This window comes from Macrobrachium rosenbergii, chromosome 8, assembly GCF_040412425.1.
Source record: "Macrobrachium rosenbergii isolate ZJJX-2024 chromosome 8, ASM4041242v1, whole genome shotgun sequence".
NCBI lineage: Eukaryota > Metazoa > Arthropoda > Malacostraca > Decapoda > Palaemonidae > Macrobrachium > Macrobrachium rosenbergii.
The window spans coordinates 80,663,301-80,687,213 of record NC_089748.1 but is presented as its reverse complement, the minus strand read 5'-3'; the positions used below and the strand labels follow the sequence as shown (position 1 = coordinate 80,687,213).

At 35.3% G+C, this 23,913-nt stretch overlaps 1 protein-coding gene across 1 annotated transcript in view; it reads left to right on the top strand.

Annotated features, from left to right (window-relative positions):
* Positions 1 to 23,913, top strand: part of LOC136841008 (GATA-binding factor 1-A-like) — a 149,074-nt gene that overhangs the window by 91,399 nt on the left and 33,762 nt on the right. Inside the window, 2 exon segments of the mRNA XM_067108045.1 lie at positions 9,160 to 9,305; positions 19,310 to 19,435. Coding sequence (XP_066964146.1) covers positions 9,160 to 9,305; positions 19,310 to 19,435 — 272 coding nt within the window.

Here is a 23,913-nt window from a genome sequence, read left to right as displayed (position 1 = left end):
TGTCGGTTTTCCCTTAAGTGAGATGCAGCAGTTTCTCATTTGCAGTCACATTTTAAAGAAAAAAATGGGTAAATATTGCCTTTGACTTCTTTGTAACTTGGATGATTTCTTCTTCCTTTTCTTCTTCTTTTCGCGGCCTTCACTTGACAACGAAACAAGAATGGCTCTGGTTAAATGCCCCTGGATAAGTGATTGCAGTGCTTGCTTCCTCTTTCTCTTGTTTGACGTGGGACTAACAGAATACAACTGGCAAAAATGGAATAATTTCCGTCCAGAATTTACCTGCAAGGGATGAAAATGGTTACTTAGGCAAAGCTAAGCATAGAATTGCTGAATATCATCTTTCTTTTTCAGAGTTTTTAAAGTCGATTTAAAAATAAAAATCTAACATCAGATAAATTTTATTCATATGTTTTCTATGTAACGAAATTGCTATCAATAATATTTTTTTACAAACGGAACGAGATAGAGAGGCAGAGAGAATTTGATGCCTGATTTTATAATGTAAGAAAAGTTATAGCAGCGCTCTGTTTCACGGACTGTAAGAAAATCACGAACCATTTCCCTGGTTTTTTGCCAACATTTCGGGTAAATAGTCACTAACACAGCGTGACTGTATTTATAGCAGAATGTTCTTTTCACCGAACACCAGAATGCTGTCGTAAAATATACCTGACATCATACGCACTTACTGATTGTCTAAAAAACATTGTCGTATGTTATTCTCATGGATTATAAGAAGAACTGGTGGACTGTAGATGGCCAGCCGCTGAAGGCCTCCAACAACGATATTGCCTGATGTAACCTGAAACTAAGGATATATATATATATATATATATATATATATATATATATATATATATATATATATATATATATATATATATACATATATATATATATTATATATATACATGTGTATAAATATATATATAAATATATATACATATATTTCTACACATATATGTATCTATATATATATACATATACATGTGTGTATATATATATATATATATATATATATATATATATATATATATATATATATATATATATTTATACACACATATGTATTATTATGTGTGTGTAATATATATATATATATATATATATATATATATATATATATATATATATATATATATATACCTATGTGTGTATGTATGTATGTATATATGTATATATAAGTAGTGTGTGTGCATAAATATATATATATATATATATATATAAATATATATTTATATATGTATGTATATATTTATGTATATATATATATATGTTTGTATGAGTATACAGATATATATATATAGATAGATAAATAGATCGATAGATTGATAGATAGATATAATTTTTGGCCACGTCCTTTTATCTTGAAATTCGAGTGAAGTTGGAAAAAACTTTTAATTTCATTGTCAACTGACATTTTGTCTTGCTGATTTTTAAACTGTTTTACGGGCGTTTTATGCCTCAGTTAAAATTTGTTTCCTAAATTTGAAGCTTAGTCAATAGAGGTAATATTATATCTTCTATGTCACAATGTTACGCGTTCCACACGTACCGCTTACAAAATCCTCATGACAGTCACGCCATGTCGGAATATACAGTATATAAAAATTTTTCTCTTACTTAAATACAAAATCATTTCATGGGCTACTTCCTGTGGGTGTGTATGTGCGTGCGCACGCGCGCGCGCGCGTGTGTGTGTGTGTGTGTGTGTGTGTGTGTGAACACGATGCCATGAATCAAATGTTCACTTAAAATTGGTCAAACTCGGCGGAAACGATCACTTTTGATTTCAACGATTACATGTTCGGTTAGTTCTCCCTCCCCCCGCCCCCTCTTCAAGTTATTCCCTTTTATGTTCATGGGAGATGGGATGGGAAGAGGGGAGGTGGAAGAGGAAAAAGAGACGTATGGAAAGTTTGCATTGTCTAGCATCCCCTTCCCAAACTTTCTCTCTCTCTCTCTCTCTCTCTCTCTCTCTCTCTCTCTCTCTCTCTCTCTCTCTCTTTTGTAACCCCGTCCCACGGGCGCATCAATGGTTCACCCTACCCACTCTCCCCATTCTCCGACGGGGCTACATCAGCAGCAGCAGCAGCCTGTGAGCTTTCCCCTCAGTCCTGTGATGTTATCTGTTAAGCGATAACATCAGGCAGGTGCTCGCCATCGCTACCATACTGAGGGATTACCAACCAGTTTGAAAATTAAGTCTGTTTGGCGCTTCCTAAGTCATCCATTAAAAAAAGAAAACGATGACGTCGCGTTTTGGCAATTGTTCACGTCGCATAGAAAACGCAATGAAGTTGCAATTTAAAATACTATATCGTTCGGACACAATAAGTTTTGCAGGACACCATTGCTGTGCTGTGCCGAGCCAAGCGGTGCTGACCACCGCACGTTAGAAGAGGCGAAGCAAGCAACTCCAAAGTCTATCTCGTCGAAACTTGACCACAAGAGGTGATGACAACTAAAAATAACCTTTAATCCCCAGATTTTAAGGCTGGTATTAAGCCTAAGACCAAACTCCCGAATTCCCTCGTATGGCCTCTCCATTGACATTTAAAATGGTTCGGTCCTTGACTGCGGTGGTGCCACGCTTACACAACCGCACGCTGAGGAACAACTTACACTTAGTACTTAGTTTGGTAACAACAATGGCTTGAAACGATGATATACCCACGTACACTTACGTATTCTCAAGACCACATACACTAATGCCCGAGGATATAATGAGCTTATTATTACTAACCATAAATCAAGTTAGAGAAAAACTGAGAAACATGGATTCGGAGTTAGTACTTGGACTTATGGTTAGCAAATACCCCAGTGGTTCTGCAGCTACTGAGTAATGTAGCAGAGGCATTTGTAGAAATGAAAAATAATGGAAAACCAGAAGGATACTAAGATTTGGTCTTCACATTACGACGTGGCTGTCATTATCACAGACGAAAATCTGTCATTATCCCAGACGAAATCCGCTTCATTTCCATCAAGAGAAATTTTGTTATTTGGGTCACATTCAGCAGTCTTGAAATTTTCGGTACTGTAGTGAAGTCGTATTTTTGGTCAGCACTGTGTATATATTCAAGTTTAAGTTGTAATTATCATGATTAGGATGGTAGAAGCATTAACAAACGTTATTATTATTATTATTATTATTATTATTATTATTATTATTATTATTATTATTATTATTATTATTTTGCAGGCAAACGAACGGGCAGGAGTGATCAGATATAATTATATCAAACACTTGTTCGTGTTGTTAGAGAATATCGTATGAAGAAGATTCCGTTACAGTGTCCGTTTCATTTTGAGTGTTTTGAGTTTCATTTTCAATGTTCCACTAAAATGATAAACTATGCTCTAAATTTCGGCAGGGCGTGTGTAGTGTTTGTTCCAGCTGTTTGGCCAACACCTCTCTCTCTCTCTCTCTCTCTCTCTCTCTCTCTCTCTCTCTCTCTCTCTCTCTCTCTCTCTCTCTTTCGGAATCTATTATCATGAATATTGCAAAGGCCATAACTATATAAGCAGTTATAATGAGCTTTATACATTCATGACGCCATTGGACATTAATTTTAAAAAAAGATACGAAAACTTGTCTAAATGATTAAGCCAAAATTTTGTCGCCCAAGTAGGAGTCATTACTGTTAGTTTACCAAATGATAACGATGGGTCTATCAAGACTAAAAGACAAGATGAAACCCTTCCTAGCAAGGAACGGTGCTTAGAATCTGCACAACTCTAAAATTAGCCAGATAAATCCATGTCCACCACCAGCAGTAATTTAGCAATATTCCAGCGCGGCTTTTGCGATAACACTTGATGATGCAGCGCTACTCACGGTCTAGTAATGATGCCCAGAAGATATATCCCTCGTGAAATAAGATTGTGAAATGGAAATATGATGGCTACAGAACAGACATGCCAGATGAGGATAGCACGACTTCGGAATAATTGTGGGATGTGACTCCTGGAAAATGACGACTGTTGAAACTGAAGGAGTTGTGTCAATGTTTCGCCTGAAATGGGAGGGTTCTTGAAACTGGAGTCGCCCTGAAATTGCAAGAAAGTTTGTATGGAATAATATTAGTTGAATAAGGAGCGTTAGAGCAAATGAGATTTTTTTTTGTACAGTTATAAGTAAATTATTGCTATGAGACAATCATTCCAAATGGATTAGTGCAAAAAATAGTATTTCGGCTCATATTCATTAACAAATTTGAACATATTGTATATACCAATTACTGACTGATACCCTTAGATATCTGTGGCGATTGGCTAAAAGTTTATGTTAAGTAAGGTACAAATAGTCATAATTTTCACTGATTTACGTTTTCAGATTACGTCGGATAGCATATGCAATATGAGTTAATACCGCATATTTCAAAAGAGGCATTAATTAATTCTTCATTATTGACTTCACTGTTATGCACCATAAGTCACATCGTTTTCTTTATTAAAAGAATGTGCAGCAAATGGCACAATTTTTTAGTTGAATCATATTTTGTTACGGAATTTTTTTTTTTTACTTGGATTTTTAATTCCCCATTATCTTTATTTTCTTTTGCTTATGTTTGTTTTACGGATTTTTTTTTTTTTACTTATTTTCATCAAAAGTAAACAATGAAGTTAAATGACGACAGGCCATCATGTAAGTTTTAGTAATAAAATCATAATGTATAACAATACATTTTATCTATTGCGTCGATGGTATTACTCCCTTACAGATAAGATGATTTTTGTATTCCGCAAGAAAATTATAATTAAGAAGAATCAGTAATAATCAAGTTCAACTTGATACAGAGCGTGGAGTCTAGGTTAACCGAGCGCCAGCTATGTTGTTGCTAAAATAATTCATGAAGTTCCTACAAGTTCGTGAATATCATGTTTCCATGTCAGTTTATTCAAGTCAGTTTGTTCATCAAATGCTTTCAAACGGAAATTCTTCCGATCTAAAGAGAACTATCTATAAAACTCAAGAGAAACATTAGCGTAAATTTCGGTTAATCCTTCCACGATTTTCCTTTCCGTATGCGATAATATATTAATTTCTAGATGCATGTAAAAATTTTGCCCAAAGATTATAATCAGGGAGCATTTTAGTTCAGGTTCGGCTATTTAGTATGTGTGCGAAAAATATATGAAGTTTTGAATATTGCCTGAAAAATCTCAAAGGAAAATCTGTTACCCTTGAAACCACTGTCCTTTAGATCCTTGCCATTCCTTCGCCCTTCAATTCCGCTAAAACTAATATTAGATATTAATATCGAGATTTCAAAATCTGCTTTTTTTCACCTTGCAGAAATTTTTTCAATGCTTTACATTTTCATGGAGAAAAAATTATACATAAAAATATTGATATTCATAATCTAAGAAACAACTATTTTGAAATCTCTAATGAGCATTAATTTCTTGTATGACGACTTTATAATGAAGGCCCTTTCAGTAACAATGAAGTGGAGTGACGTAGGTATACTGGTAATGCTTTAACCCAGAAATAAATGATAAATGTAGTGAATAATGACAAACTCATAAATGGCTCCAGAAGTGATGCATAAGGTTTTTCTCCAGACAGTGGTGAAAGTTACTGAATAATTCATTTCAAATGCGTTCGGTTTTTTGAGTTCCAGTTAACAGCACAGAGATATCGTAACAAATTACCTGTAATATTACTACCACGTGTGCAAATGCTATTTCTATTTGGTGTCGAGCGTTTGGATCTTGAACTATGTTTATGGAATTTTTAAAAGAGAGAGAAAAGAAACCGCGATGTTCAAATGCTGTCTTATTTTTTTCATCTAGGTAAATTAATATAATCGAGAGTAAGACGCTGTAATGATTTATAGTGATACCTTACGGTTATATCAAGAGATTATGATCTTCATATGTTGACCCTAATCAAAAAATTTATCCGGCTTTCATAAATTTCTAGTTTATGACTCAAGAGATTCTCCTGAAGGTAAAATGAACCTAACGTGTTACTATACATTAACGATTCGTGCTGGTTTATTTTATACATTTATCATCCTGATTCCGACTTATATGCCTGTGGAGAACTCCAAAAAGAAAATATCAACTCCAAAGAGAAAATATCAACTCCAAAGGGAAAATAGCACCTCCAAAGAGAAAATATCAACTCCAAAGAGAAAGTAATCACAAAGAGAAATTATCAATTCCAAAAAGAAAATATCAATTCCAAAGAGAAAATATCAATTCCAAAAAGAAAATATAAATTCCAAAGAGAAAATATCAACTCCAAAGAGAAAATATCAATTCCAAAAAGAAAATATCAATTCCAAAGAGAAAATATCAACTCCAAAGAGAAAATATCAATTCCAAAAAGGAACTATCAACTCCAAAGAGAAAATATCAATTCCAAAGAAAAATTATCAATTCCAAAAAGAAAATATCAACTCCAAAGAGAAAATATCAATTCCAGAGAGAAAATATCAATTCCAAAGAGCAAATATCAACTCCAAATAGAAAATATCAATCCCAAAAGGAAAATATAACTACAAAAAGAAATTATCAACTCCAAAGAGACAATGTCAATTCCAGAGAGAAAATATCAACTCCAATGAGAAAATATCAGCTCCAAAGAGAAAATATCAATTCCAAATAGAAAATATCAACTCCAAAGAGAAAATATCAATTCCAAAGAGAAAAAGTCAATTCCAAAGTAAAAAAAATCAACTCCAAAGAGAAAATATCAACTTCAAAGAGAAAATATCAATTCCAAAAAGAAAATATCAACTCCAAAGAGAAAAATCAACTCCAAAGAGAAAAGATCAATTCCAAATAGAAAATAACAACTCCAAAGAGAAAACATCAACTCCATAGAGAAAGTAACTCCAAAGAGAAAATATCGTTTCCAAAGAGAGAATATCAATTTCAAAGAGAAAATGTTAACTCCAAAGAGAAAGTAATTCGAAAGAGAAAATATCAACTTCAAAGAGAAAATATCAATTCCAAAGAGAAAATATCAATACCAAAGAGAAAATATCAACTCCAAAAAGAATGTAACTCCAAAGAGAAAATATCAACTCCAAAGAGAAAATATCAACTCCAAAGAGAAAAATATAAACTCCGAAGAGAAAATATCGACTCCAAAAAGAAAGTAACTCCAAAGAGAAAATATCAACTCTAAAAAGAAAGTTACTCCAAAGAGAAAACATCAACTCCAAAGAGAAGATATAAACTCCAAAGAGAAAATATCAATTCCAAAGAGAAAATATCAACTAGAAAAAGAAAGTAACTCTAAAGAGAAAATATCAACTCCAAAGAGAAATTATCAGTTCCAAAGAGAAAATATAAATACCGAAGAGAAAATATCAACACCGAAGGGAAAATATCAACTCCAAAGAGAAAATATCAGCTTCAAAGAGAAAATATCAACTCCAAAGAGAAAAATATGTAGGTACTGAATTTTGGTAGATCACAGCAATACGTGAAGGCGAGTGGTCGCTCATAGTCGAAATGATGTCGAAGATGAGATTCAGTGAAGGCCATTTTGTATTGATTAAGACAGTTCCTTCATTTCTGGAGCCATTCAGGAGTTCAAGCCATTTCACTTACAACAGACTGCATGTCACATTCAAATCATGACCTTGATGCATGTCGCGTAGCTTTTGCTTTCACCTCTTTTGTTACCGTAGTTTTTGTTTCAGAATGATATACACATTATTATTATTGCCATAATTTATGAACATTATTCAGGAGTTAAAAGAATAGCTATTTATATATATATATATATATATATATATTATATATATATATATATATATATATATATATATATATATATATATATATATATATATATATATATATATATATATATATATATATATATATATATATATATATATATATATATATATATATATATATATATATATATATATATATATATTATATATATTATATATATATATATATATATATATATATATTAAATACTTTTTAGAATTAACTGTGTTGCTCTATGTCATTATTTTGCAGGCACTGAAATGTACTTTTTTAGTTGTTTTTAAATTGTTTTATTATTGATCAAATTTTATCAATTAATTATGAGTTATGTAATTCGACAAGTTCCACATCATCTTTCCTTGTAACCCAGTCGTTCATAACGATAAGGAAAATTGTAAAGTAAAATGGAAGAGACAAATAGTCAAGCTCCTACAGACCTTGGGACCTTTTCGAATTTCATTTGACAGATTTTATGCCTTTAATATTTACAGTATATGACCTGATGTGACGCTTCCTTGCATTTGCAGTTGGTGTTGAGACAAGGTTTTCAGGTATTGTTTTACGGACCTTCACGAACCGCAAAAACAGAAGTTATTTCGTTATTTCTATTTTTAAGTCAATCAAACAGCATTTTGTAGTTATGATAACTAACTGCAGTATTATTTTAAAGAAAATTGACTTACAAAATTCTTCGTTGAATGAGAATTTGTGCTTTACTATCGAACTTAAAAACATTTTTTCTTCGATATTTTTAAAAATTCATCATAACATGAAAACCTTTACTTTCAGTAAATTGCTTTAACAGATGTTTCCTCTAATGTGTCCAAAGAATTACCTTAGATGCTGTAATGTGTTTGATAGGGCATTTTCCTCTAGTTAACTTACAACTTGATTTCGCTCTCCGATATCAGAATCGTGGAGCATCACTGAATTTCACTAAAATTTCAGACAGCATTTCATAATTCGCATAGATTCCATGAAAAGAAAGACATATAGGCATTACAGTTTAATATCTTTAGCAGCTCCGGGAATTATTAACCAAATGACTAGGCAACTGCAAGTGTGAGGAAATCTTCGTCTCTGATGAATAAGAAAAACAATCTAAAATGTTTTTAGTGAAGAAAAAATATCATGATCTTATTAAGTTCATAAAAACATATTTTAATTTTACTCATAATCATAAATAAAATACATCTTTAGGCTGGTATAAAATAATGTAATTATTTTATTGGTAATTTTTTTTTTACTCTAGTTCATTTATGAACTTTGAACCTACTGTTTTTATGAACTAGTGATGTAATTGTGTTTGTGTATCATGAGCCATTTTGGTCATGCTTTTCTTCTGCTAAAGTTAAGCCTAGTATTGCACTGAAGGGTTTAACTTACATGACGTCCCCTACATTACAGAGGGTCGGGAATGCGTCAACTGCGGAGCGACGTCGACGCCCCTTTGGCGTCGGGACGGGAACGGCCACTACTTGTGCAACGCCTGTGGCCTCTACTACAAGATGAACGGACAGAACAGACCGCTCATCAAACCTAAGCAGCGAATGGTGAGTTCATCATATATCTCCGCAACTGATTTAATTCAATATTATTTAGGATGGAAGGACATATGGGTAGTTTGACAGGAGGAAAACTAAAAAATTTTCTCCGTCTGCATAGGCTTGGGGAAACAGCATTACTGTCATGATTATTGAGATAGTTATTATGCTTTCGCAATCAAAAATCAGATTTAATGTTCCACTGCTACAGAACAATAATGAAGTAATGCGTATCAATAGAGTATCTTTGTTGTAATCTTCCGAGCACAAGGTTATTGGAATCGACCCATGAAGTAAACCTTCTGAAGTGGGTTTAAGAAACCTATCCATCAGATAAGCCTTCAAAAATTCGGTCCAAAAATCGGCCATGGGGTAAAGCTATAAAATTTGGGATTGTGAGAATGAGCCAATAAAATAGCAGAAATCGTCTTATAAGGTAAACCTACGAGGTTAGGGCTATGGAAAGCAGTCGATGAGGTAAGCTTTTAAGGTAAGGTAAGAATTATAGACCATGAAATAATCCTTCGAGATAGAACAATGGAAAGCAGCCCATGAAGTAAGCCATGCAAATCAAGCGATGAGGTATGCCGACCCATGAGGTTAGCCTCATGGATTATGGCTATGGAATCGTTCCCATGAGGCAAGCTCTCAAGAATAAGGCCTTGGACAAGTTCTAGATAGTACAGGAGGTCTTGTCACGCGCAGCTTTATCCTTGGTAGAGGATTAAACGGTGAGGTGCGTGACGTCACAATAACCACTATCAGGCTCCTTACACCTATAGAAATCCTACCTTTACCTTCTTTTTCCCGTCTTTTTTAATACTCTAGGCTATTCGATGATTAAAGTAATAGTCAGATAAAGATTCTTCATTCTACTATGTTATAAGGAATATTCATGAGAAAGATCATTAGGACATTTTCGCCAAATAACATTAAAACTGTAGAAAATCTACCTTTGCTCTCTCCTATTTTATTCCGTTTTTAAATACTATTATCTGTTTGTTAAGGAAAATAATAGATAAAAACTATATTTTATTACGTTAAAACAAATAATTGTAAGGGAGTTCTAAAGAACATTCTAAACAATAATATAAATATATTTCTAGAATTATACACACTTAACAAATGTCCATAAAATCACATTTCGCACATGTTTTAATCGCATGTTACTAGTTATGTCACTAACTTTTTCATCTTATTCACCACTTTTCTGGAACAAGTAGTGTCTCCGTTCAAATTTCGAATTGTAAAAAATGTACGGCAACGAACAAAATACTTTATGACTTCTGAAGATAATTGAATGTGACTGCTAATTATTTCAGCTAATATAATGATCGTTCTCTTTCCTGCTGTTAAAATTTTTTCCCACCATGGTGAGAATCAAACTTCTTATCCATACACTTCAAAATTCAAGAAACACTTCACTAGATTTCATTAGTTTGCCGTCTCTAAAGCTTATGGCACCAATCCATGTGTCATCTCCCTTTGTTACTTTTGCTCCCGAATGTTGATATTGTGGAAACTTTCGAGCAATGAAACCGCCAACATATCGCAAACGTTCTTCTTCTGTGGCATCTTCCAATGTTTGTCGTCGACTTCCTGGTCTATGAAGTCATCACTTTGATCATGCATATCAAATTCTGGTAAGCAAAATAAAATTGCTGATAAACTGAGCTCTCTCTGCAAACGATGCGTCCTGTTAGTCAGGGATGTGGGAAAATGAGACCCATGTTACATTTTCACTGATGCAGTTTTCAACGTTGCTCTTTTCCTAAAAGGTGGGCTCTGAGACGATGTTTAAATGCAACTTGTGATGGGTACTGACAGCACGCTCCCATTTGCCTTATGCAACCAAAAAATTGCTCCAACCCATCCTGATTTAGTCTGTAAGTCAATATATACGTCATGCCAAATTTTACTTTGGCCATTTTCAGCAAGTTAGACTTTTTAGACGAACAGGATATGACCAGACCTTTCTGAAAAGGATACAGCACTTTACTTTTCATCACTTTCATTTCTCTAGCGGTTTTACTCATGTCTTGCATGATTTTGTCTTCTGTTTCCAGGTTTAGTCCGTAAGCATTTCTTGATGATTTTCTATCAGTTGGCACTCGAGAATTAAACAAATTAAACCATCTATCAACAACCCGAATGAACTGGCTTGTACTTTTCCAGTCCTTATCTTCAAATTTACCTTGGTTGCCGAAGTGATTAATAGTTTTAGAGGTAGTTTCAGACAGCAGTTGCACGGAAAATTTAACTCTCATGCGTTGCGTACCTATAGGCTAACATTGATATATTTTCCGGAAAGTTTATATGCTGTCCGAAGATCATTTTTGCCCCTCTTTATTAGTTCTCTAACTGGACATTGTGAGCATACGTACCATCCGATAATATGAATCAAAGTCAAGAAAGTTATTTCTAATAAGCTTTACTAAGCGTGGAGCATCTGCAAACGCAGGTATTTCTCTGCTGTTGTCCAGTGGATTAATAAAGGCCTTTCCTCTTGGTAGCCTCAGGCGAGGTTGTTGACGTCACGCTCTCGACCTGCGCAGAAGAGGACTTATTTTGGGTCAGCGCTGACAAGACCTCCTATACTCTCTATAGTCTCTAGACCTTGGCCTTGGAGACCAACTATGAGGTACGCTTCCTAGATAAAAGCTGTGGAAACAAACCCGTCACATCTGGGATTATAGAAACCGACCTATGAGATCCATTAGATTGCTATGGGAATAGCAATCCATTAGATTGCTATGGGAAACAAGCCGTTAGTAGGAGGGTAATGGGAACCGCCTTATGAGGAAATGTATTGAAAGAATGGGTTAGATGGAAACCGACCTGTATGGTAAAGCTTGAGGTGCGTGTTCATGGAGAAGAACCCATAAAGTAGGTCTAGTTACAGGACGTGACCCATGAAAATAGCCTTTGAAAGTATGTATTGTGAGAACTGACGTGCGAGGTAAACCTTGGAGATTAGGTAAATCCTCAAAAGAAATGGTTTGGGAATTAAGCCGTGTGATAAACCTTCAAGAGTGGTTTTATGCCACTAATCCACTAAGTAAACCTCCTGCATGTATTGCTAAGGGGACCGATACAAGAAGTAAACCTCGGAGATTAAGGGCTGTGAAAGCTTACTCATGATGTAAACCCCCAAGAGCTGGGGTAACCCGCCCTTGCAGGAAATGGAATTTGAAGACCTGGGGTCCAATCTGTGCTCTGGCAGACTTGTCACTTATTACTTTCCAGCGAGTCCAGGGGAAATGTTAAATCGAGCGAAGGAGCTGCGCAGTAAACTTACCAGGTTAAAGTAATAAGTCTCTTGCAGTTGCATTTGCTGCAACAGGAACCTGACCAGTCAAAGTGCGCTTACCAGAAACCCGTGAAACCAACGTAAATGGTACAATATGAAACAGCAGAAGAGGTGAGACTTTTTCTTGGCTTGACTTCCGAGTGCCTGTAGCCGTAAGCTTTCTTATAATTTTTGCCACAGATAAATTAAACGTTCTCAGTATTTCCTTACCATTCTCATTTGCTTCATTATCATGATTGGAGACAGGTGAAATAAAGTAGGTGAAAGAAAGTATTCAGATGTAGAATGTCACTTGATTTGATTTTATAGAATATTTTCGTTGAGGAGAAAACATGCGTGTATAACAATTCGTTCCCTCCACTCAGGAATGATATGCCAAGTAAATATTTTTGCCTCTTCGATAAGAAATCGGCAGCTTCGTTCCTTTATTAAGAAGTTAACTTTCTACTTGCTTGGTAAGATGTGTAATATTTTTACTTCTTTGGGACGAGTTGCCAACTGCATCTTATATCATTTAGAGAAAATAGTCTGCAGTATGGTCTTTCGTAACAACGAGGAAAATGTAACCAAATAATGCTTAATAGAATCCGAAAGTTTTCCCTCGGGCGGTATCAAACCTATCTCCTTGCAGAAGGAGCAAATTAGATTCACAAAATTTGTCAAATCCATTGTCTCAGAGTATTTACTAAAAGATGCTGTCAGCCTTTATCTTTTATCAAGAGTATATAGTCAAAATGTTATCGTGCAATCAAGTTTAGGTGTTCCGGGTCTTTTCCATTCCTAAAAAGTTTTAAATTGATAAATAAAGTATCATTCCACATATTAAATATAGAGGAGTTACAACGAGTGAGAGAACCCGTCAAATTTCAGAGAGACCTGGTTCAAAAAATTAATCTTTTTATGAGTAAAATTTATTTTTTGTATGAGATACCGCAAAATGATTAATTGGGTAGAAACCGTCAGATTTACCATTCCGTGTAAGATTTATGCTTTGAAGTATGGTAAAATATATGAAACGAAATTGTATTCCAAATATGATATCCATATTAGAATTTAACGTGACAGGCATTTATTCAAATGAATGAAAATTCCTCACCCAAATTCTCGCATTTTACATCAAAAGTCCAGTTTCTTTTTTTTTTTTTTTTTTAGATAATATCCTTAATAAGTTAATGCTATTTGGAAAAGATGACAGCGTAAATTCTGCATGGTACAATTTATGAATTTTTCAATTAAGTAATTGTTAAATGACCCAAGGTACGAATGGTCTCAGTTCCTCGCTTCTCAATAAGAGAAACATGCGAAGTGTTCAGGAGACAATTCCTACAGCATCCCGAACTGGTGATTCCAGTTTTTAGCAAAGGTATAAAGCGACACCGCCCACTGCACGTATTTTCCAGTTCTCAGCTTAGACTGAGGAAGGGCTCGCTCTTGGCTTGTCATTGATTTGAAGGATCCTTAGTAATTTGTATATTACATTATAGTTATGATTAATAAGATATAGCATGCAATTCCCCTGCAAGGAATAATTTGACCGGTTTCAGCAACATTTTGATACACTTCCCACCTCTCTCTCTCTCTCTCTCTCTCTCTCTCTCTCTCTCTCTCTCTCTCTCTTGTCAAGAGATTTATGTGCTTTCATTCTTGGTGATGCAGAAGAAACATCAAATCTCTCTCGAAACCTAGCCATTAATCGATTCCTTGATTCAGTTGCAAAGACCTCTCTAATAGTTGCTAAATTCTTTTATCAAAATATTGCTAACTGGTGACTTCTTGCACTGAGATCCTCGCTTTGTGTTCCATACATCATTGGCAATGTTTGCACCAAAGTATTGATTGTAACGTCTGTCTGTCAGATTACGTAAGCACCAAAATTGTTCTTCGTTGACGAATTATTCAGAATTGGCCGCAGGCGAATGTACATTTTGAAAAATGGAAAGTATTTTATGGATTCAAAGAAAGATATATAAAGTGTTGGTAAGCGATGAAAGACAGAAGGAAATGAGTTATGAGACAGAAAGAAGAATGAGCGATGTGCAGATGAGTTTAACTGATGGAAAGAACAGCGAACAAGTAAATGAGATTACGAAAGAAGGAAATAAAATGGTTGGGTTTGAGTTAGGATAGAAGGAAAATGGAACAAGACATGCCTAGGATTAATTATAAAAATGAAGAGGCAAATGAAAAACTAAAATAAAAGAATAAAAGCAGATTTTTTGCCCCCTCCTCTTCCATTCACAGAATTGTGTGGTGAAGGGAGGGGTGACCGTTAAATCGTCTCGATGAAATGAGGCAACGAATTTAAATAGGATCATCGATACAATGCTAACAAATTATGGAACGAAATTGTTGAATACTACAGTGTACGTTAAAAGAAAATACGACGGTCAGCATTACACAACCTGTACTATATCTTTGCATAAGGATATTCAGAGCAGTAGTTATTTAAACTAGTAGATGTTACGTAGCAAAGAGATAATGCAATTTGGAACTGCAATAACGTAAAGAGAAATATGAGCTTTGGAGGGAGACAGATAAAAATGAGTGTAAGTGATACTCGGAAAAGGTTTCTCTCACCTGAAGTTATAGCAAAGAAAAGGTTTAGACAACGAACAACAAATATTAGGTGAATGTGAAATTTATAGTGACGGCTAGATCACTAATTAAGATGTAAAGAAAATGCGATAAATAGGTGTTGGAGAGATGATGTATCGGAGTGTGAAGAGATGCTTTCGATTCGGAGGAGAGATGAGGAGATAGCTGGCAGGTAAAGAGGGTGCAGACTCTCTCTCTCTCTCTCTCTCTCTCTCTCACACTCACACACACACACACACACACTTCTTCTTCTTCTTCTTCTCCTTCCTCTTCACCATCATCATCTGCTGGTACTCCTGCAGCAATTTGAAGCATGCAGCACTCCCTTCTTTCAATTATTTTACGCACTTGATAAGGGTATCAGTGGCGCTATTTGTGGCCAAGGACTTTACAGTTTGTGGCTGCCACCTTTTTCTGCCACATTTCATTGCTTTGGGCTAGTTGGTGATCATGTAACCAGTGCTCTCAAACCTAGAGCTGTGGCGTAGCAATTGTACGACAGCTTAACACTGTCTTGCGTTGAGTTTCCTTACCTGATGCTGTACTAGGCACAGTTTCTTGTCATTTCATTACTTGTTTAGCCGTCATGTGTTTAATTTACGTATTACTTCTTTCTGCATTTAACTTTCCTTACAGATTTTCCATTGTCAATTTTTCAGTTTTGAGTGAGTAGGCTACATGCTTATTCCATAGAAATAATTACACATTACGAATCACGTCTTCTCGTCTTAATCCGCAGTCGGGGTTGCTGTCGATAATGAACCTCATCTAGTGGTTTCTGTCTTGAACGACTCATTTCATAATTGGTTTTGGTATTTTTTTACGGACGGATGCCTTCTCGACTCCAACCCTCCCTATTTTTCCGGGCTTGGTACCGACCAATGAGGTTAGAAACTAACCCCGGTACCGACGCTGTGTTGAACTGGCTTGGTCCCCTCCCCTCCAAGGAGGTTAAATCTAACCTCCTTGGGCCTTCTTCCCCAAGCGCACACACACACACACACACATCCACCCTCCTCCCAATATTAAAATTTCTAGAGATATCAGCTCCACCGGAGAAACTTAAAGGATTCCCTCAGTAGCCGTTTGGATTTTTTAAGCATTCATAATTGGTAATCAAAACACATTGCAATCGTTTATAGTAATAAAAATTAAATATCCATCGGGAGGTTTCAGATGTCTGAGACCTAATGAAGTACCAACCTGAAATCTGAAATATAACAGTTCTTGATAACGTTCGACAGTTTCAGGACAGTTTCTCAAAAGGTTCCAAGATACAGACCCACAAAACTCATTGTTTACCATAATTCATAAATGCTTCATAACTTGCATTATATGATGTAACGAAGTGACATATACAACTGAATTTTGTAAAACTGACTCATTTGTGAAACTTAACGTGAAAGAACCACACGTTATTCAGAAGTGGCCCACCACCCGTATGGAAGAAGAAGAGCGGTTTGTTAAGATATTTTGGTGTTAGAAGTGCTACGCCGTCATTATATCGTTGTTATGACGTCAGAAAGTCGAGCGATATTTAAATGTGTATTCGGTGTCTCCAAGCAAAGGGTGAATGAATGAATAATTAGGACGAAGCAGTTATATTCGAAGTTACGAATCTTAAATTGAACTTTCAGAATCAACTCGGATTTTTGTAAACTAAACTGTCACAAAATCAGATTATTTCTAAGTCAAGTTTGACGGCTTTACGTCTTTTAGTGTGAAGCCGCCTTCGGTCCCCAGATATTTTTCAGCTATCCATGTAATCGCCAAGGCCCCTACCGAAATAAAAACAGTCCAAGCCAGTCTTCAAAAATTATTCGAAAAGGTGTTATCAGAAATTAAGCAAGAGAAAAAAACAGCTAATTTCATAACAGTTAGTTTCATTTCTTGAAGAGTGATTTAATCCGGAACACATACCAAGACCTATTTTGAAGTGAATAGTAATAACATTTCTCTGCTTTTTCTTCTTATTTAAAGGCGCTAATGAAAATCGAAGGAAAAATCTTTTCCTCGGCTCTTTATTTTAAAACTGAAATGTAATTCCACCGTTCAGTCAGACATGGAAACACTTCAGCAGGATAGGAAAGTAAAGTAATAAAACCCTCTAATGTTCCCAATTCTCTGTCTCCAAGTAATGTTCTTTCAAAATGATGGTTTCTCCATAACTGCCCCTGGGATTCAAGGTGTAGGCTTTCCAGATTCCAGATTCTGGTTACAATTGTTTCCTGGTCGCGTGTCGCTTCCTGCGCTATTTCTGCGGTAGCCCACGATGGCAATCTCCTTCCTGTAATTTTTGTTACCAAATCGTCTCCTCCCTTCGCATTTATAATACTTTGCGTTACTCGGTTCTGTTTGAAAGAGTTATGGTTCATTTTCCCATAATTTCGGAGAGGAAAATGTATCCCCTTTCCTCACATGTGTACGCTTTCCGAAACGCTGTAGAATATCGATACGGCAGACACGATTCTTTATGCGGAATAGCCACAGTATTTAACCGTATTCTTGGATTTTTGGTGCTTCAGACACGCAAGAGGCTATTATACAGCTTGAATTTCTGGAATTTATAATCGCTGGCTTCTTTATCAGTATTCAGAACACTAGGCAGACGTCTCTTTATCAATGCAATCTGAATTTAACTGAACTAATGTGGGAAAAATCCTCCAAAAGTCCAGGTTTTCGTCTCTTATGATCCAGTCGCATGATGATCTTGATACCTGACAAAATGCCATTCTGTCCCTTAAAAAAAATTCTTTATCACTGTTACTTACACCGAAAAGGATATTATACCCATGAAAGTTTTAGGAATTTCTAAAATAATCTCAATTGTATTTACAGCCAACATATACAGTATATATATACTATATATATATATATTATATATTATATATATATATATATATATATATATATATATATATATATATATGTATATATATATATATATATATATATATATATATATATATATATATATATATATATATATATATATATATATATATAATATATATATATATATATAGATATATATATATACATATATATATAAATATAGATAGATAGATATATATATATGTGTGTGGTTGTATGCATGTATATGTATTAAAGGAGTAAGTCCCCAGAAATATAATTTTTCCGCCGGTAATTCAATAAAACTGTGAGCGATCACTTGCTATTGCCAAGCTTCATCAGATCCATTACTTAGAAAGGGTGAAAAGTTTCAGAGATCGGTGAAAAAGAATGAATTTATGGTGGAAGGAAACCAAAGGTGCCTGTATCAAAGATAAGAGAATGAGGAAAAATGGAAAGTAAGAAGCGATGAACATGGAATGAATGAAAGTAGGTTGAATAATTGAATAACAAGGAATAGATAATGTTACCAATGTTAGTAGAATAAGTAACGAATTGATTCTTAGAGTTATAACTCTTTTTCGCTTTTTTTCTTTTATAAGAGGAGTACTAAAGAGGGAAAAATATTCAATATGTGAAAGTATGTAGAGACTAGCATTGATTTTGAAATTGAACTGTAAGCGTTGAATGTGCCTGGGCGAAACTCTGTAGGAGAAAGTTGAAAGGAATATTTCTCCAAACACAGTAAGAATGAAATGGGCTGACGAACGAAGACATAGACAGAAGGCAAAGAAACACTCTTAAGACTAGTTATACATTGGATTGAATAGTGCAGAGGATACTTTACAAACAAGGAGAGAGAATGAGTCTAAAACCCCAATAGAACGAGGTTATCAGTCAGACGGGAAAGCTTTATTAGAGTATAGTTTGCTGCTTATGTGACCTTCCCTTAGAATTTTTAAGTAACTTGGAAAATGAAGTATTTCAACCTTCAGCGCGCTGTTTAAAGATGAATACCATCTTTTGCTGTGTTCTCCTGTCAGTGTATTCTGCCTCATCTCAGTAACAAGGAGGCAGATGTTTGCAAAGAAAAGAAAAAACGCAAATATTCAGAAAAATAGATTACGAGAGATTGCATTTGAGATTTCAAACAACCAAGAGAATCTTTATTTGCTAGGCCTAGCAGGTTGAACAGATTTCCTGAGAATCACCTCAACTCCTATTGCTATCCATTTTCTTCTTTCTGCTGTTTCAGTCAGCTCAACGGCGAGCCGGGACGAGCTGTGCCAACTGCAAAACCACGACGACCACACTCTGGAGACGCAACCAGAATGGCGAGCCCGTCTGCAACGCTTGTGGGCTCTACTATAAGCTACATAATGTAAGTTATTGATTCAGTGTCTGGTTCTCTGTTTTATATTTCCGCTAGGCTATACATCTCGTTATTTTCTCGCGGTGTCAGTTTAAGATAACCTAATTTTACTGCGGCAGTTATCACTTCATTATTCCTCGAAAGCGTTTATACAAAGGAAAAGTTATTCCTGCGTCTTAGATGTTTTCGTCTTGCGAAATCGATTTTTATTGGCTACCTGAGAGGATTCCTCGTTTACAATGCACCAAATGTAAGCATAGTAAGGGGCATGCTGGTAGAAGTGACCTTTGAAGTCTCAGGAGTCATAACATTTTCTATTATTGGTTTATTTTTCGAGTTACCATTATCTTTCGCTTCAGATGGTCTTATCTGCCTTTGTCGCTAAGTTGTTTTAGCACAAGGCGCCAGGTATCTTTCGATCGTGCATTCCTTTCTAGTTAAACCTAACTTGAAAACATTTTCAGTAAGTGCAGTTAAGAAGATGCGTTATGTAATCCTCAGGAAGCAGTCCTCTTAACGTGGATCCGAAGACCCTTTTGCCTTATGGCAACTATTACTCTTAATCTCTTCCCTATATATTATATTTAATCATGAAGCTCATTTTCGAGTTTCCCTCAAGTTCCCAGATGCGTCATCTCCTTCATCTGTTAAGTTCATACATTTACGTTAGAACTGTAATGAGATGGCTGAAGAAAACGGATAGAAGACAATGAATTGAACATCGTAAAAGATTTCCACGGAAATCCTTACTAGTTCAAATGTGAAAGCAATATTTTTATCTCCTCTTTAGACCCCAGCAATTGGTCATGGTTGTTGAGTTTCCATAGTGTCTGTCCAGTATTCCTGCGATGGGATTACTTATTTTCATTCCACAATTTTCCTTCCGTGCATAGAAGAAGTCAGATGCCTCCCATATGTTATAATATAAGTTATTTTTCATCCATATCATTGATAAATTCAACTCTTAACCTTTAGGTCAGGAATGGATTTTCCTACCTTTATTTTAATCCACGAGAAAAGTATGAGAGCGAACCTTGTATAAAAAAGAATTAACTTTCGTCAGTGGAAAGGAAATAACATTTTTCTTGAAATCTTACATCATAAAAACGTGATGACTAGGGAAATTGCTTTTGCACTTAAGGTTTAAAGCAAATTTCAAATTCAGCATTAAAAAGTTTTACTGGATGCTTTGAGGTTCTGATGGAACTTCGTTTTTTTTTATACCTATCGGTATGCTTCTTTTGCACCATTAACGTCATTTATCAATCTATTCTTATCAGCAAAAGACCACTATCACGCGTTATCACAATTTTTTCATATATCATGCCACAGAAGTCTTTAGCGGTTTGGCCGAATATTTTTTAATAACTCACCAAACAAATAATAATTTATTCATTTCCATGCTCATTCACAAACTGAAAAGAATCAAGTAATTTTTTTAATAGTTTTGTCTAACTTTGGAAGGAAAAAGACGCAGGTGGAAAGTGGAGCCCTAAGCAGTTGCCAGCAAGGTATAAAACTATAAATCAATGATTCAACAAACTTTGAAAATCGTGATGCGGAAACTTATCAAAATGATTTGATGAAAGCGCCGTTAACGAGGATGATATATTTAAATGCAATTAGATATATAACATTTCCTCAAACCTCGAAATAAATTCCCAATTCTGAATGTTTATTATGGTATCTAAGCAATCTAAGGCATCAGAGTACCTGTGCAAATGAGATCAGTTCTGAAAAATCTATCGTAGACATGTTCTTTCTAAGAACAATACAAGACACGAAATATACCTGTCTATTTATACATCCTTGGGCAAAGTATGCGTAGAGGAAGAGCAATTTTTAAGGGACAAAAATAATAGAGATAAAAATAATATAAACTGATATTATGGTCCTGAGAAAACCTAAGCAACCAAGTTCAAGAGCCAGCTTTATCTCCCGTAACAAATCTCTAATGCGAACGTCGTTCATAGTGACTAAGTAATGAGCTGCATTATCAAACAACCACGGACATAGAAGATAGGATACGCCAGTTAAATAAAGTGTAGTGTCGGTAAAGTAAACTTTACTCGATTAATTTGTACTCGATGTCACTTTGATATTTTTTTGTGTTTTACAGTGGGATTTTTTTAGAGTAAAACCCCAATCGTAGTGTAGATTATTTTCTCACGTACGTTCTCCAAGAACAATGTGGTGGCAGTGTGCTCCCAATTAACATGTGAAAGAACCCATAATAATGACCAAACTGTCCTTGTATTAACTACTTCTTGTATATCTTTTTCATAACAAACCTCGATCCACCCACCCTCTTCCTTGTTTACACCAGAACGCTGTCACAACTTGAGTCAATTTAAGATTATGTCAACAGTCCATGAGGAAATTATTTGAGTGGGACACCTCGTCAACGACAATATTATCCAATTCCGAAGACCTGTATTTCTAGTTGAACTGCAGACAAGGGCCAGACGCTAGGAGCAACAAGGACATTTAGAGCGTCTGTGGGCGCAATGCTTTTTTACTCATACCGCTTTTTAACTACATTCACTTAGTGTAGGTAACACTGTTCTGAATGATTCTGAATTTTCAACGCTCAGCTTTCGTTTTCACAGCACTTGGAAAACATATCTAATGCTGTCAGAAAACTTGGCATTGTTCGTAAGGCTTCTCCTGTTTACAGAGATGATGGTGATAATGTCACATCCATCAGACCTTTTGTTTTATCATTGATGAGACATTGATCTACGAGTTAGATGTCTGCCTCCTCCCGGGCTCTTGATCTTCTGGCAAAGCCCCTCTGCCCCTGCGAAAATTACTGAAAATGCTGCTTCCCTTTTTTCTGAAAGTAGTCATTATTACTTTGACCTTCTTCTGGAGAAATATTGCATAGTTAAATCGTAAGTTATATTTCATGACGAAAATTCCACTGTCACATTTGGTACTGGTGACTTGGGAATAGCATGCTATGTGTTTCACCCAGTGTCCATTTTCTGTTGAGGCGCCACCATGTCACAGTTTCCAATACCTTTGATTCTGTGACGCCATTTGAATTAAATAATTAGTCTATCAATCAGGTGTCCAGTCAATACAATCTTGACTCGGAATATTCTGGAGAAGTTAAGGAGACTTGTGAAAGCACTTAACGTATTTGTATATGGAACACTTTAATTGCTACAGTAGTCCTATCAAGTGTAGCCTTAATAGAATGAATGGAAAATAAAAGGGACTTTTACTGGTCATAGTCGAGAAAAGTTCAGTGGCTTGTAAAGCGAGAATTTCAAAGACTCGAAGAAGGAATATTTGCATAGACGTTTGAACAACGTCTTCTTTCAGCAAAAGAAGTTTTAGCAATGACTGAATACGACAGAAAGTCTGCAATTGCTAAAGCAAATCACATGCGAATTGTGCTTACCTTGCAGAAATGTGTGACGAAATTACACGGCTGGTTGCTGAAATAGCAATCACGTGCGTATTTTTTCTGATTTTCGATATTTTACATTAGCCTATTTCTGAATCTAAATAACTTTTTCTTAAAATAATTTCCCATATCTGATACCTATTTTCAAGTGTAGACATCCAGCGCTCAAGTTAGGGAAATTCTTTTGACCATTTAGAATTGCTCACTTGTGGCTCAGCATCCTATCTCGGCCGTCATCTTGCCAGCTTTATTGCATTTTTGTAGGAAGATAAATCTGTAAGGTTAAATGCCCCATTACTCTCCAGACACGCTGGTCTGTATTGTTACTAATAGCATGTACACTACGAGGAGTTTACTTTTGTAATTCCTCTTACCACTTACTATTAAACTTAATTTCGTTACCATTATTTTTGGTATTGTCTCTTTAATGATAATTATGAAAATAATAAAAGTATCATTATTAACAGCAATAGTATTCATGCTTTGTTGTGCTGTTGTTGTTTATTAAACTTTTTTTTCCATTTACCAATCTTCTTTGTTCGTCACTGGGCGTTTTTCTCTTACCTCCCGTTCGTCGTCTCTCATCTTCTTTTTCTTCCCTCGACCAGGTGTTCCCAGGTCCGATTTGCTTGTAGGTTTCGCCAGATTGTTTGGGAAGATAAAAGATTGATGGCTAAAGGTTAGATCTTTCCCCGGAGATTTCGAAGGAAGATTGGGTCTTGCCATCCAGCGGTACAGATTAAGGAACCGAAGGCGCATTTTCATTCGGGACCTCCCTCACTTGTGTCGCTTCTCTCAAAAGCGTTTTCGGTGACGTGTGAGTATCGGGAAGGCAAAAGTACGAAGGCACAGGGAGTGAAAAGTACAAAACAGATGCAAGGAAATACAGAAGGAAATTTGCTCTGAAGTTTAGGCCAATTGTGACTGAGCTATTTGTTTTGAATATGAATACTGAATTACCACATTTTGCCAGTTACATAAACTATGTATTTCTCGTATCGATACCTCATCTTATACATTTCTGACCATTATTGGTGCAAACTAGAAACTACAAACATGAAAGGAAATATTT